This window comes from Apodemus sylvaticus, chromosome 1 (genome assembly GCF_947179515.1).
Source record: "Apodemus sylvaticus chromosome 1, mApoSyl1.1, whole genome shotgun sequence".
NCBI classification, from domain to species: Eukaryota; Metazoa; Chordata; class Mammalia; order Rodentia; family Muridae; genus Apodemus; species Apodemus sylvaticus.
In genome coordinates this window covers 208487106-208503154 of record NC_067472.1, presented here as the reverse complement: position 1 = coordinate 208503154, position 16049 = coordinate 208487106, and the positions used below count along the sequence as shown (strand labels likewise).

The window sequence follows — 16049 nt, the reverse complement described above, 5'->3', positions numbered from 1 at the left end:
CGATGCGTAGAAAGTTAAGGCAGAGAGAGGTAAACAAACAAAAGGGAAAGAAGCCTCGCGACGCGGATCCTGAACCGCGAGACAACCTGTCTGGACTCACTGCTCCGGGGGCCAGGCACCCGCCAGCCAGAACTGCGCATGCGGGCTCGGACGCAGCCAGGGCCCCGCCCGCGCCAGGCCTCATTCCTGTCCCCGCCCTCTCCAGCCAAGCCACGCCCCCACTCCACTCTCCGCCCTCTCCGGCCCGCCCCCGCCACGCCCCGGAGCCCGGCCGAGCAAGCCGCTCATGCGCAGCCTGAACGAGCCAGCTCTGCTTCCGAAGACCGGAAGGGAAGGGACAGAACTCAGCAGGGACGCGGGGACCCCGAGAGCCGCGCCCTAAAAGGCGTTCCCAGCATGCCCTACGATGCTCCAGTCCAGCGCAGTACTCCAGCTCCCAGAGGCCCCTGCGCGGAGCCGCTCCGCAGCCGCGCCTTTGTGAGCTCTACTGGCGCCGCGAGATCGAGCCCCGGCCCCGGCCAGACCTGCGTCGGCGCCGAGCGAGAGGTGACGAGGCCTGAGGAGGCGCTCGGTGAGGAGCGAGGTAGCGTGGGGGAGACTGTGTGGCGGGACCAGAGTGACAGTGCGAGCCACGCCAGCGCGTATGAGGGGCCTGTGATTGTAAGGTTGCAACTGTGAGACTGAGGCTATGACAGTGTATGTGACATTGTGAGACAGCGCCCCATAATGTGGGGAGCCTGCGACCGTGAGGATGGACATAGAATGACACTGAGAGAGGCTTGCGTGACAGCGCTGGGGGATGTGTGTGGGGACCCGAGTGACTGTGGCTGAGCCTGCACTGTGTGAGACCGAGGTGCTTACAATGTGTGTGACAGTGTGCCACCACCCACCTGCATGCAGGGGCCTGTGACTGAATACTCTGTGCCGGTGTGTGTGATGGTGCCGGGGAGGGATCAGCTGAGTGAAGGTGATAGACCAGATCACTGCGTGTCACGACTTCTGATGGCGAGGCTGTGACATTGTGTGTGACATCATAAGGGCTCACGTGGGAGAAGGTGCTTGAGGACAGAGTGAGACCCCGCACCATGTGTGGGGATCTGTGACTGCATCCGCTGTGTGAGGCTGAACGGCTGCGACAGCGTGGGTGACTGCGCAGGGCAGGGTGTGTTACCTGTGAGCACTTTGCAGCGGGCACCCAAGTGTCAGACCACTCCATGTGTATGAGGTGCCTGCGACTGTGAGGCTGAATACTGTGTGAGGCAGGGGGTTGTGACAGCGTGTTGACCGTATGTGACAGCATAGGGGACCGTGTGGGAGGATGTGTTTGGAGACCTATGGGACAGGGCTGAGGCCAAGCCTTGTTGTGAAGGCCCGGGGCTGAATGCTTGCATCTGAGACGGTGCCAACAGTGCTGCCAGGGCCTGTGACAGTGTGTGAGACTGTGAGGTGTGTGACTGCACAAGACCATGCCACCAGGTAGTTTATGCCCGAGGGGGCCTGCGCACTGTGCAGAACGTGTGAATGAAGAGGCCATGCGAGGCTTTGAGAATGTACGGGACAGCACCTGGTGTGGGTGCCCTGGGACATGATGGACCGTGGTGCGCTGTAAAAATCACTCTCGCCCATGCCACTGTGTGTGTGAGCAGGCCAGTCGGCCTGAGGCTGCAGTTGGGACTACACATGATACAATCACAGTAAAGGCCTTTGCTACCTGCTGGGCTGGAGCCTGTGACCATGTATGGGCCCAAGTGACAGTGTATAGGGCTATGTCATTGCATCCGAGACAGTGTAACTGTTTGAGACAGCCGGTGCTGGAGAACGTGTGAGGGTGTGAGATGTCGTGGGGGAGGGGGGCGCTAGTAGGGTGTCCTGATCTGGGCCACTGTTAGAATTCCAGATCACACGGTCCCTTTGCTGCCCATTCTGTGCTAAGTAGCTCCGCTTGATGGCCTATATCTCACCCATAGAGAAAGGACGGAGACACACTTCCCTTTAACATCATCATCTGTGCACTTTAAATTCCAGTCTAGTTTCCAGTTTGGCTCAGTTATTTTCTCAACGGTTGCCCTGCGAATCCTCGGTGATGAAAACCTTCACGTGTAAGAGAGCGGAAGATTCCTATCTAATAATTCCAGTCTTAAATTGCTCAGACATAAGCGAAAGAGATTAACTTAGACATAAAATATATGTTGAGTCCCGGAGCTATAAAGTACACAGGAAAAGCATTGTTGGATGTGAGGATACCTCCAATGCATGTCTGTGGAGGGAGGAGACAGCAGAGACACGGTGCCGGGGTGCCAGGGCTGCAGGGTACACCTGGAACTTAGCTTCTTTTTTTTCTGTCCAGTTGACTTTCTCAGGACCTCTGCCTGCTCCCAGAAACACAGTCACGAAGCTTTAGCGCCATGTCCAAGGTAAGAAGCGTTTTCTTTTTCCCGGAAATGGCACCTCATTTATCAGTCAGGCTAAAGCAGCATTTTGATTTCTGATATTCAGCAGCCTGAGAAAATCTCATCTCTCCAGTGGCTTGTTCCTGTTCTCCATTGCAACACAAAAGAAAGTCCCCAAAAGTCTAAGAGCACCCTTATCCCCCCGGCTAGCATTTGCTTCTTGAGTCAAGGGCTCATCCAGCCTCACCTGTGGGTTCAGTGCTCTTAGGAACTCTAAGAGGCGAAAATACATTCTTGGGTGGGATTATGTAAGCTCAAATTGTGGTTATTAGAAGTGGAGATGTGGCCGGGTGGTGGTGGCGCATGCCTGTAATCCCAGCACTTGGGAGGTAGAGGCAGGCGGATTTCGAGGCCAGCCTGGTCTACACAGTGAGTTGCAGGACAGCCAGGGCTACACAGAGAAACCCTATCTCAAAAAAACCAAACCAAATCCAAAAAAAAAAAAAAAAAAAAAAAATGGAGATGTGTTCATTTGTGACAGGTAGCAAGGAGCTTTTCTTTACAATCTCGGGTTTGAAAGGAAATAGGGCTTGGATGCCCAGAGTTCAGGCATTTGGCAGAAACTGATATTCAAGATGACTTTCAGAAATCCAATGTATCAAATTGGGGGTGGTGGTGTTTTGTTTTCCAAGACAGGGTTTCTCTGTGTAGCCCTGGGTATTCTGGAACTCGATCTGTAGACCAGGCTGGCCTCGATCGCACAGAAATCTGTCTGCCTCGGCCTCCCAAGTGCATGCATTACCACCACCCAGCTCAAATTGTGATTGCTGAAGTGCCTCTAGGTTCAGGCAGCGTTTTTCTCAGTACTTTGTGAGCTTTGAAGAGCAAGAGTTTGTGAGAACAGCAATGTCTTCTCTGGGATACTCTGAGTTAATAGCAGTCCACGGCTGACACACTGGGCAATCCAGTTAATGAGTTAATGAAACTATTATAGAAGATAGAGTGACACAGTGCCTCCTGGAGCCCAGCTGGAACTCAGCCCACTCTACAGCCGAGAGTGATCCTGGACTCTGAGTCCTCCTGCCTCCACCCGGAAGTAGTGGCCAAATCGACATCTGTTGTGGAGCGAGTAGGAGACCCTGAGTCTGTATTTTGAAATATTTGTTATTTTTATGTTATGGGTATGGGCGTTTGTTTGCATGTTTGTACAACGCATGCATGCAGTGCTACGGAAGGTCAGTGCTCAGGGGGGCAAAGGGCCGGGAATAGAGTTACAGATGATTGTGACGTAGCTGCTGGAAACTGGACCTGAGTCTACTGCAGCAGCAGCCGGTGCTCTTAACCACTGAGCCACATCCAGTTCAGAGAGCCTGGGGTTTTTTGTTTTTTGTTTTTTGTTTTAAGATTTATTAGTTTATTTTATGTGTGAGTGCTCTCTTTTCAGACACACCAGAAGAGGGCGCCAGATCCCATCACAGATGGTTACGGGCCACCATGTGGGTGCTGGGAATTGAACTCAGGACCTCTGGGAGAGCAGCCAGTGCTCTTAACTTCAAGCCATCTCTCCAGCCACCGAGCCTGTAATTTTAAAACATTACAGAAGTATTTCTACGATAACTAAAATAAATAGTGTGAAACAGAGTCAAAAGGAAACATTTAAAGATGCATATATAATACCCAGAAACAAATGCAAGTGTGCACAATGTGTAAGAATATTTTCCCACTCTGCTAGGTGCGGTGATTAAATAAAAATAGGCATTGTCTTTCTTTCCATGCTTTTGACGTCTGCCGGCTTAATTATATGTTAATATCCTGACGTGCATTACGCCAGCAGGGAAAGGATACAGACTGCTCTTCCCAAAGGCAGAGCACCACCACAGGCGGGGTTCTGTTGGTACTTTAAAGTCACTTTATGAATATTTTATGAGGTGGGTGGCACATACATAGGGTAAGATTACCTCTCCCCCTCTCAAGTATATCTCTGTTTCAGAGGATGTGTGTGTGTGTGTGATAACATATATAACATATACATGTATACATGTATGAGTACACACACACACACACACACACACACACACATGCTAGGACTACTGGCTGTACTTCCAAAAGAAGAGTTTGATTCCAGCACCCACAAACATCTGTAACGCCACTCCTAGGGATCTGACACCCTTTTCTGGCCTCAATAGGCAAGAGGCACACACAGAGCAAACAGACGCACACGCAGACAGACACTCATGCACGGAAATAAAGCACATAAGTACGTTTTTTAAAAATAATTAGCCGGGCAGTGGTGGCGCTCACCTGTAATCCCAGCACTTGGGAGGCAGAGGCAGGCGGATTTCTGAGGTCGAGGCCAGCCTGGTCTACAGAGTGAGTTCCAGGACAGCCAGGGCTATACAGAGAAACCCTGTCTTGAAAAAAACAAATCCAAAAACCTAATAATAATTATTATTATTATATATTATATATTATTTATTATTATTATTATTATTATTATTGTCAGTAACCATTATGTTTTAAGGTATTCTTGTTATAAGGAGGCTGTAATTGATTGGGTTTTGGAAGCCAAGCCAGACAGTCTTTTAACTAGTACATTTTCACTTAGTGCCATTACTTGCAGGTGCATGTTTAATCCTGACTTTCTCCTGGTTGCTGCTTGTTTACATACATCTCATTCATTGCACATATTCTCCACAGATCCTTTTTTTAAATTTTCTATAGTCTTTGTTTACATTCCAAATGATTTCCCCTTTCCCAGTTCCCCATAGGTCCCATAAGCCCTCTTCCCTCTGCCCGTTCCCCAATCAACCCCCTCCCACTTCTCTGTCCTGTTACTCCCCTACATTGCTGCACCAAGCCTTTCCAGGATCAGGGCCCTCTCTTTCCTTCTTCTTGGGAGTCATTTGATATTTTAATTGTGTCTTGGGTATTCAGAGCTTCTAGGCTAATTAATATCCACTTATCAGTGACTGCTTTCCATGTGTATTCTTTTGTGATTGGCTTACTTCACTTAGGATGATATTTTCCAGTTCCAACCATTTGCCTAAGAATTTCATGAATGCATTGTTTTTAATTGCTGAATAGTACTCCATTGTGTAAATATACCACATTTTCTGTATCCATTCCTCCATTGAGGGACATCTGGGTTCTTTCCAGCTTCTGGCTATTATAAATAAGGCTGCTATGAACATAGTGGAGCATGTGTCCTTATTGCATGCCGGGGAATCCTGTGGGTATATGTCCAGGAGAGGTATAGCGGGGTCCTCCGGAAGTGTCATGCCCAGTTTTCTGAGGAACCGCCAGACTGATTTCCATAGTGTCTATGATCATATGTATATAGTACTATAAGAGTACTTCTATATAGTACTCTTTTTTTCCTGCCCCAGTGTATCCTGTTTTTTGGCATTTTGGTATGAATCCCCTGTTGCTGTACACTATTGGTCTTAGTGTTACCTATCAGTATACTGTGGTGAGTCTTTTCTCCAGAAGTGGACAGTTTATCGGAAGTTATATACTTCCTGTCAGAGAACGCCAAAGCAGGCACAGCAACTGCTTGACATGCGTGTTTTTAGATTGTAAGGCACTGGCTGGCGATGGCTGAATGTGTTGCAGCTCTGAAGGGAAAGTGTCCTGATAATCCGGAGCCAAGAAAGACCACAGAAGCACAGCACACAACAAACCCCACACAGAAGAATTCATACAGAGGGTAGCCACTGCTGCTCCAGTGAGAGGCGGCAAAGAACTGAGCAGGAGACCAGCGTTGCAGAGGGCTTCTGGTGGTTGGGGCTGGAGCTCTCCAGGGTGCCCAAGATTGGTGGGATTTTGTGGTCTGGTCTTGGGTCAAGCTCAGGGGTGTGTGGTTTCTGTGGCCTGATCTTGGGCTTTTTTCCCCTACAGGCCACTTGTGTTACCAGGTGCTGGAGACCACCATTACAGCAGCTAGGACAGTGGGGGGCGGTGGGGGCTTAGTGTATGGATGCAACAGCGTGGCTCAGAGGGGCCACACCTGTAGGTCTAGAGCTCGGGAGGCTGAGGCAGGAAGATCAGGAGGCCGGCTTGTACACTCAGTTGAGAGAGAGAGGGAGAGGGAGTGAGGGAGAGAGAGGGAGGGAGGGAGGGAGGGGGAGAGAGAGGGGGGAGAGGGATCCTTTTTTTATTTTCTATATTCTTTGTTTAGAGAGAGAAAGGGAGAGAGTGAGAGGGAGAAAGAAACAAAGACAGACATAATCTCAGCACTTGGAAAGCTGAGACAGAAGAGTTGTGAATTCAAGACAGCCCTGAGCCACATACCAGGCTGTCTTTTTAAAAAGTTGGGATTTTTGCTTCTACCAAAGAATAGACAGTTTAGCTAGCGCGGACTTTTTTTGTTGTTGTTGTGTTGTTATTTGCTTGTCTGTTTGAGACAAGGAGCTTTGAACTCACTCTGCAGCCCATGCTGGCCTGGATCTCCTGAGTGCCAGGATTAAGGTGTGCGCTGCCATGGCCAGCCTTGTGTGAGGACATGAACCAGAATACATTTATGTCATTTCAGAGTTTGCTGACATTTGAGGACGTGTCTGTAAACTTCACTCAAGAGGAGTGGCAATGGCTGAGTGACACACAGAGAGACTTGTACAGGAAGGTGACACTGGAGAACTATAGCAGCCTTGTGTCGCTGGGTAAGGCAGCCTCCAGAGTCCCAAGTCTGTTCCGGAAAGGCTCCGAGACGCCTCTGGGTTGCTTCACCAAATTTCCCTTTCATTAAAAATTTTAAAAATTATATTTAGCTCTATCTCTCCCTTTTTCTTTGTGTGTGTTTATGTGTGTGTGTATGTGAGTATATGTGTATGTGTATATGTGTGTGTATATGTGTTTATATGTGTGTATATGTGTGTGTGAATGTTTGTGTCTATGTGTGTGTATCTGTGTATGTATGCATGTGTATATATATATATGTGTCTGTATGTGTGTGGATATGTGTGTATGTATGTGCATGTGTTTGTGTGTATGTACTTATGCATATGTGAATGTGTGTATAAATGTGTATGTGTGCTTGTGTGTGTGTTGGGGAATTGTGTGCGTATGCCACAGTGTGCATGTGGGGTCAGAAGACAACTCCGTGGACTCAGTTCTCTCTCCCACCTTTCTGGGGTTCTGAGAGTAGAACTCAGGTCACCAGGCTTACACAGCACACGCTTTTCCGATTATATTTGCCTGATTTCTCTTTTTTAAGCCATATGGTGACGTGTACCTGTAGTTCTGAGGGCTGGTATCAGTCAGGGTTCTCTAGAGCAGTGCCTCTCAACCTTCCTAATACTGCAACCCCTTAATGCACTTCCTCATGTTGTGGACACCCACAACCATAAAAATATTTTTGTTGCTATTTCATAACTGTAACTTTGCTGCTGTTATAAATTATAATGTAAGTTTTCTGATGGTTTTAGGTGACTCCTGTGAAAGAGTCTTCCAATCCTGTGGGGTTACGATCCATAGGTTGAGAAACACTGCTCGAGGGGAAGAACTGATAGGATTAGTAAATATATATGTATGTACATGTATGTATACATACTCATATATATATACAACCACACACACACACACACACAGGACTTATTAGAATGGCTTACAGGCTGTGGTCTAGCTAGTCCAACAATGGTTGTCTACCAACCAAAGGTCTAAGAATTGCATAGTTGTTCAGTCCATGAGGCTGGATATCTCAGCTGGTCTTCAGTATACACCAGAATCCCAAAGAAGTAGCCTCTAATGCCAGTGAAGGAATGAACTTGCCAAGAGAAAGATCTGGATTAAAAGTGGGTCTCCCCACAGGGCAGTGGTGGCACACACCTTTAATCCCTGCACTCAGGAGGCAGAGGCAGGCAAATCTGAGTTTGTTTGAGGCTAGCCTGGTCCAGAGCAAGTTCCAGGACAGCCAGGGCTACACAGAGAAGTCCTGTCTTTAAAAAAAAAAAAGGGTCTTCCCACTTCAAAATCCCTCACAGGCAAACTCAGCCACTTGGGTTTCAGTTAATTCCACATGTAGTCAAATTGACAACCATAACCAGCACAGTCAGGGGCGGAGGACTGCTTTGGGGAAACAGCCTGGGCACCCTGGCAAACCCAGTTCCAAAAGTTCAAGGAGAATTGTTCTGCTTACCCTCCCCCATGTCTGCTCTCCAAATAAGTTACATTTCACAGAATCTCAGCCTTTTTAGCCTACCCCTTCTTGCCATTTATTCTAAAGACTATTTCCCGTGCTCCTCAGCTCCCAGCTTCCTGGGGAGCAGAGAGTGGCTAATTCCTCTTGTGTTTCTTGGAAGCAGGCATTCCTGTTTACAAACCAGCTGTGATCTCATTACTGGAACAAGGACAAGACCCCTGGATGGTGCAGAAGGGAGCAAGAGACCCCCGTCCTGGTGAGTGGGGCGAGCTGGGGAAGTGGGCGCCTGTGGAGCAGGTTTGTGGAAGCACCAGGTCCGCGCAGATCCGGTTCTCGCCCTTGCTAATGCTGCAGCCTTTGTACAGTTCCTCCTGTGGTGGCGACTCCGAACATAAAATTACTTTGTTGCTACTTCACAACTTAATGTAAACAGCTGTGTTTTTCATCGGTCTTAGGCAACCCCGTGTAAGAGTCTCGGGGTTCACCACCCCCAGGCCGAGAACCGCTGGTGTAGCGGGGTGCTCCTCTTTGCAAGCTTCTGGTTTAGAGTGAGTTATTAGGTACCTAGCCCGAGGCAGTGAAGGAAGAAAACAAGCCGCTAAAAGACATTGGAGCACCAGGTCAGAAGCCAAAATCAGCAGGAGCTCCGGCCTGCACGGAGGGCTCCTAGCAGATCACCCCCTGCCGGAGACTCCTGGCCAGCTGCGCCCCGCCCCGCCCCGCCCCGCCCCGCGGCGGTCACGTCATAGCAGGGCAGGAGGGGAGGCGCCTGGCAATGGTTACCGCCAAGCTGTGTGCAAGGACAGCGTCCCTCTCTACAGTTCTCTCGCCTGCTAGTCTCAAGGACATGGTGTTCCACTTTTATAGGGTTAATTTTTATCTTATGTGTATGAGTGTTTTGTCTGCATAGTGTGAGGACACCACATGCAGGTCGTGCAGAGGCCAGAAGGGGGAGTCGTGCCTGGACCTGGATTTACTTACTGCCAGTGAAAAATCACTGCCCGGGTCCCGGAACCAAACCCAGGGCTTCCGCAGGAGCTGCAAGCACGCTTTCCTGCTGAGCCGTCGCTCCAGCACCGTGAATATGGTGTTTCTCTTGGAGGCTGTTCGGGGTTCAGTTGGAAGGGAAAGCCCATCCCTAGACAAGGGGACGTGGGGGACACTCTTGAGTCATGCGCGCTTGAAGTGAGTGGATTCACTACACATCTGGAATTAGCTTCTTGGTGACATTAGCATGTGACAATTTTTTGAAAAGATTCATTCATTATTATTATGTCTGTGGGTGTTTTGCCTGCTTGTATGTCTGGGTAGCATATGTGTGCAGTACCCATAGAAGCCAGAAGAGGGCATCGGAACTAGTTAGATCTGGTTGTTAGATACCTCACAGTGGCTTGAGGTCGGTCAGGACCGGTCCTCCTGAGATCAGCGAGTGCACTTGACTACTCCGCCATCTCCCAGCCCGGCACATGGCAGTTTAAAGACGCAATGTAATGTAATCGTAGCATCGAGGCCTGGGAAGAGATGCTGAGCGTAAGCCCCCGAATTACTCTCTTGGTGCACCTTATCTCAAAAGTCCTCTCTGATAGCTCATGTCCCTCTTCCCTGCATCCAGATGCCACAGCCAGCCCGTGTCCCTTTGTCTTTTAGTGTTGCACAAGTTGATTCACTGCATTAAAAAAGAATAAGAAAAAGAAAAGAAAAACCTGGACTCATTTTTCCTTTCAGTCACTCATTCGTTTTAGACTGAAAGATTGATGCTTGCTTCCTTCCTTCCTTCCTTCCTTCCTTCCTTCCTTCCTTCCTTCCTTTCACTTACTCCACTCAGTCTCTGCTTTGAGCACCACATCTGGCTTACTCCCGTGAGTTACTCGCAAGCTTATAAACCGTTGAAGACAGCCAAGGCTACACAGAGAAACAGTATCTCGAAATACCAAATAAATAAATACAAACCATCGGCAAGAAAAGAAAGCACTTCCCAAGCTTATATCCAAGTTTGGGTGATAACGTGAAATGGGAACAGAAGAACATGGGTCGGTAGGAGGAGAGATGAGCTCAGACAGAGAGAAGGAAACCCGTAGCTCAGTCAGTACAGTGCTTGCCCTGCTTGGTGAAATCCTGGCTTCAGCAGCCGCACTACCGAGGCCTGCCATGGGGTGCACACCTCTAACCCAGCACTGGGGAGGCAGAGGCATGGGGATTAGGAGTTCAAGGTCATCCTCAGGCACAGAGGCGCCCCAGGCCAGCCTGGGCTGTAGGAGATTCTGTCTTAGGAGGGACAGATGGAGAGAGAGATTGTGGGGATAGAAGGCAGGGTATAGAAAGCAGCCTGCAATTGAACTGAAAGGCAGACCTAGAAAGTCTGACACAGAGACCCTGGCCTATCCTTAGAGGCTGAGAGGCCACACCCAGTACTGAGGCCTTGTGGGAAACAGGCCTTTGAGAATTCTCTTAGCATCCTCTTTAGTAAATAGTGTCTACAGTTTCTTTATTACGCCTTACGTATATGGATTTCTCTTGTAGTTATTCTTTTAAGTTATCAGATTTATATCCATGAACCTGAGCAAAATAATCTCATAACTTCTTTATATCTATGATAGTTTGCGGTTTTAATTCTTTTGGATATACTTACCATTTAGAAATGATGTATTAGGTTGCTATTCGTAAATCTATTTTATTTTTCGAGATCCAGCGTGTGGGTTGATTTTGTGTTTCTATTCTCTTTCGATTCTCTGGTTTTGTTTTTTCCCTTTCTTCCTAATTCTGTTGTTTATTGTATTCTCCATATCGGTTCGAGGGTAGCTTAGCCTGCTGAGCTCCTTCTCCCCTGCTTGGTGATAAAATTGGCGAGGGCCGTGAGATTTCCTCTGTGTATCTTCAGCTGTCTCCTGTAGATTCTGATAGATCATGGTTTTGTTACTATTCTTTCCTGTAGTTTTAAATTTCTCTTCCACTTGAGTTGTTTGTTTTTTCAACACAGGGTTTCCTCTGTGTAGCCCTGGCTGTCTTAGAACTCATTATGTAGACCAGGCTGTCCTGGAACTTGCAGAGATCTCCCTGTCTCTTCTTCCCGGGTGTCGGGAATAGTGGTGTGCACCACTACTGCCCAGCTCACTTGAGTTGTTTAAAAGGTAATGTTAGGGTTCATGAATCTCTGAAGGAAGACCCCAGACTCAAATCCTATGCCAACCAGATAGTGTTTATTCTGCATTATAATTACCAGCATGCAGGGGTCAGCCATTTCTCAAAACAGGCTTTAGGACTCTCCTCCTAGTTGCCTGGAGATCAGTCTGCTCCTGGCTTCCTTTGGATGAAGATGTAGAACTCTCAGCTCCAGTGCTGTGCCTGCCCGGATGCTGCCATGCTCCGGCCTTTTTTTTTTTTTTTTTTTTCTGAGACAGGGTTTCTCTGTGTAGCCCTGGCTGTCCTGAAACTCACTCTGTAGACCAGGCTGGCCTCGAACTCAGAAATCCACCTGCCTCTGCCTTTCAAGTGCTGTGATTAAAGGCGTGTGCCACCACTGCCCGGCCCATGCTCCCGCCTTGATGATAATGGACTGAACCTCTCAATCTGTAAGCCAGCCCCAATTAAATGTTGTCCTTATAATAGTTGCCTTGGCCATGGTGTCTGTTCACAGCAGTGAGACCCTAACTAAGACACTTTTCTACTGCATCTACTAAGATGCTCTTCTACTTCCTGTGGGTTTATGTTGGCCTTTTCGGCTGAGCCCCTCAAGGGTTTTCTGTTTGTCTGTTGTTGTTGTATAATTGTAAGCACTTTCAAATGACAACTGTTCCTTAGTTCTCTGATAGTACATGGGCCACCATTATGTCTCTTAAAAGTAATTCTTTTGAGGGTAGAGAACGTCCCTCTCTGATCTCAGTCAGTACTTTTAACTTTATTGACATACCCGTCTTACAATCCATGAAAAGCCCTGGCTTATTGAAGATACCATCAATCCCTATTGGAGAGTTGTTGAATATATTTATATTCATATAGAGTAGGATATGGTAGTCAATTTGGATGAAACCCAAATATGCATTTACTAATCTTGGCCAAGATTTATCCATTTCTAAGACCATGGTCTCAAAACACACAAAAAGGTGATGACTGAGCTAGCTGTCGGGTAAAGGCATTTACCACCAAGCCTGATGACCTGAGTTCTGTGGGGGGGGGGGATGGGGTGGGCTTCAGCTACATTCTTGACATTCTAAAATTGACTTTTAACTTGGCAGAGGAAGAGGAGATGTTTGAAGATTATATTATTAACTCAGATATAAGATCTTAATTGTATCTAAATTTTAATTAATTAATTAACTTTTAAAAGATAATCATGATTTTTAGATGACCTCCTTAAATTTTTTCATTTTCTAAATTATATTTCATGGTTATGTATGATTAATCAACTTTCCTTCCTTCCTTCTTTCCTTCCTTCCTTTTTTTGTTTTTTTTTTTTGTTTGTTTTGTTTTGTTTTGTTTTGTTTTGTTTTTTGAGAAAGAGTCTCACTATGTAGCTCTAGCTATCCTGGAACTCACTATGTAGACCAGGCTGGATTCAAACTCACAGAGAAGGGCCTCCCTTTGCCGATCAAGTCCTGGGATTAAGGGCATGTGCCCCGCACCTGACTCAAGCTCCTTTCCTATTTGTTTTTAAGATGCAGTAAGAGATGTTAAATCCTTCTATTTCTTTTGTATTTTACCTTCTCTGGGCACTTTCTTTTCTTCTTGTGAATGAATTTTAAAGCATCTATTTTTCTTGGTGTCTTTTAGATTGGGAGCATATAGTCAAAGGCACTGAATGTATATCAAAGCAAGATACTCTTAGAGAATCTGCCAAAGCCCCAACAAAGGGAAGAAGCCATTTTCGTTCCAGCCTTGACTGTCCCAATTTGAAAGAAGACCGTGACAGTGAACACTGGTTTAAGGACAGGTTGGGCGGTCAGGAGGTGCATTCCCATCAGTTTCTCATCAGTCATAAAGAAGTCCCTGAAGATGAAATTGATGGGTGTAACCCATCTTGGCAAGCCTTCCGTCGGGATGCAATACTAGCTATGCCACAGAGATCCTCTACCAAAGAAAGGATAGATCAGAGCGAGCCACGGAAGAGGACTTCCCGGAAAAAGTCTGTGGAAATGAAACCTAAGAAGGTCCAGGTAGAAAAGAAAATCCTGAAGTGCACTGAATGTGAAAAAGTCTTTAACCAGAGCTCATCCCTCACTCTCCATCAGAGAATTCACACTGGAGAGAAACCCTACGCATGCGTCGAATGCGGGAAAGCCTTCAGCCAAAGCGCAAACCTAGCGCAGCATAAGAGAATCCACACGGGGGAGAAGCCCTACGAGTGTAAGGAGTGCAGGAAGGCCTTCAGCCAGAACGCGCACCTTGCTCAGCATCAGAGAGTGCACACCGGAGAGAAACCTTACCAGTGTAAAGAGTGTAAAAAGGCCTTCAGCCAGATCGCCCACCTGACTCAGCATCAGAGGATTCACACCGGAGAGCGGCCCTTTGAATGCACTGACTGTGGAAAAGCATTTAGTAATGGTTCGTTCCTGGCTCAGCATCAGAGGATTCATACGGGTGAGAAACCATACGTGTGCCACGTGTGTGGGAAAGCCTTTAGTCACCGTGGCTACCTAATCGTGCATCAGAGAATCCACACAGGGGAGAGGCCCTACGAGTGTAAAGAGTGCAGGAAGGCCTTCAGCCAGTATGCACACCTTTCTCAACACCAGAGAGTGCACACCGGAGAGAAACCTTACGAATGCAAAGTGTGTAGGAAAGCGTTCAGCCAGATCGCTTACCTTGACCAGCATCAGAGGGTTCACACTGGGGAGAAGCCCTACGAGTGTAAAGAGTGTAGGAAGGCCTTCAGCAACAGTTCGTCGCTTGCACAGCACCAGAGAAGTCACACAGGAGAGAAGCCCTACATATGTAAGGAGTGTAGGAAGACATTCAGCCAAAATGCAGGCCTTGCACAACACCAGAGAATCCATACTGGAGAGAAACCTTACGAATGTACTATCTGCGGGAAGGCCTTCAGCTATAGCGGCTCCCTCACCCTGCATCAGAGAATCCATACGGGAGAGAGGCCCTATGAATGTAAAGATTGCAGGAAGTCGTTCAGGCAGCGAGCACACCTTGCTCACCATGAGAAAGTCCATACGATGGAGTCATTCTTGTCCCTGTCCCCTTCGGCACCCTCTCTGTCGAGCCAGTTGCCAAGAACTCTAGGGTTTATCTCCTAAATCTGACCCATTGGAACCATTTATAGGACATCATTCTTGTCCTCTACGGGTCACTCTGTTGTGTGTGGAAGAGTGAATGAGTTTCTAGTGTATTCACCCATGCCTCTTATCAGTTTCCACACTTCAGCCACACTTTACAAAACACGTTTGGTCGTATTATTCATTCCTCATTAAGTGAAATTCCTTACCAACACCCAAGTTTGTAGGTAAAAGGCACACAGTTCTTAAAGTGACCTAACAGGCCACCTTGCCTCCAGAGCGCTGTTTCAAACTACCGGTTAAAGCCTTCATGCCAATATTCCTCTCTCTCTCTCTCTCTCTCTCCCCCTCCCTCCCTCCCTCTGTCCCTCCCCCTCTCCTTCCCCCTCTCTCCCTCCTTCTGTCCCTCCCCCTCTCCCTTCCCCTCCCTCCCTCCTTCTTCCCTCCCCCTTCTCCCTCCCTCCTTCCCTCCCTCTCTTTCCCCCTCCCTCCCTCATTCCTTCCCTCCCCCCTCTCTCCCCCTCCATCCCTCCCTCCTTCCCTCCCCCCTCTCTCCTTCCCTCCTTCCCTCCCTCCTTCCCTTTTCCCCTCTCTCTCCCCTTCCTCCTTCCCTCCTTCCCTCCCTCCTTCCCTCTCCCTTTCTGTCCCCCTCCCTCCCTCCTTCCCTCTCCCCTCCCTCCTTCTCTCCTTCCCCCCTCTCTCTCCCCCTCCCTCCCTCCCTCCCTCTCTCTCCCCTCTCTCCATACAGATTTAAAAGAGATCTAGGCTTTATGGTTGCTCTTCCATCTTCCATTCCTGATTTTAGGAGAGCATCTGGTCCTTTGTAACCTTCAGAGCTATTTATACTATGGGACTAATAATGGTTCTACCTCAAAAGTAATTGGAAGAAGAAAATAATGCATGTAGATTTCTTAGAGTGCCTACCATAAAGTAATATTAATCTGAAATAAAAACATGATGATATGCCAAGAAGAGTTGATTATTTTAATCATAAAGATAAAACAGACCTGGAACATTATAACACTTTTATAATTAAAAATAATAAAGTTGGAGAATGAGGGTGTAGCTCAGATTATAAAGTGCTTACTTAGCATGCACAACACTCTGGGTTCCGTCCCCAGTACCACATACGCTGGGCATAGAGGCTCAAGGATACTTGGCTATTTAGTAAGTTCAAAGCCAGCCTGGGCTACATGAGACCCTATCTTAAAATAGATATATATTATTTGGGTGATATCTAATGCAATTGGATTTATATTGGACTGACCGTAGAGGGCACGTGTTAGCTTCTTTTAATATGAA

The 16049-nt window shown here is 47.6% G+C and overlaps 1 protein-coding gene across 3 annotated transcripts; it reads left to right on the top strand.

Annotated features, from left to right (window-relative positions):
- Positions 1–256: 256 nt before the first annotated feature.
- Znf583 (zinc finger protein 583) lies at positions 257–15094 on the top strand. Of its 3 annotated transcripts, none has more exons than XM_052172245.1 (5): positions 257–571; positions 2348–2414; positions 6922–7048; positions 8687–8782; positions 13294–15094. In XM_052172245.1, exons 2-5 carry the CDS (start codon positions 2406–2408, stop codon positions 14766–14768), a joined length of 1707 nt encoding a protein of 568 aa, XP_052028205.1. In that variant the 5' UTR covers positions 257–571; positions 2348–2405; the 3' UTR covers positions 14769–15094. The 3 variants fall into 3 exon arrangements, with proteins under 3 accessions (XP_052028205.1, XP_052028204.1, XP_052028203.1); XM_052172244.1 differs by having other exon boundaries at positions 257–583; XM_052172243.1 differs by lacking the exons at positions 257–571; positions 2348–2414 and having other exon boundaries at positions 6568–7048; positions 8690–8782.
- The last annotated feature ends 955 nt before the right edge of the window (positions 15095–16049 follow it).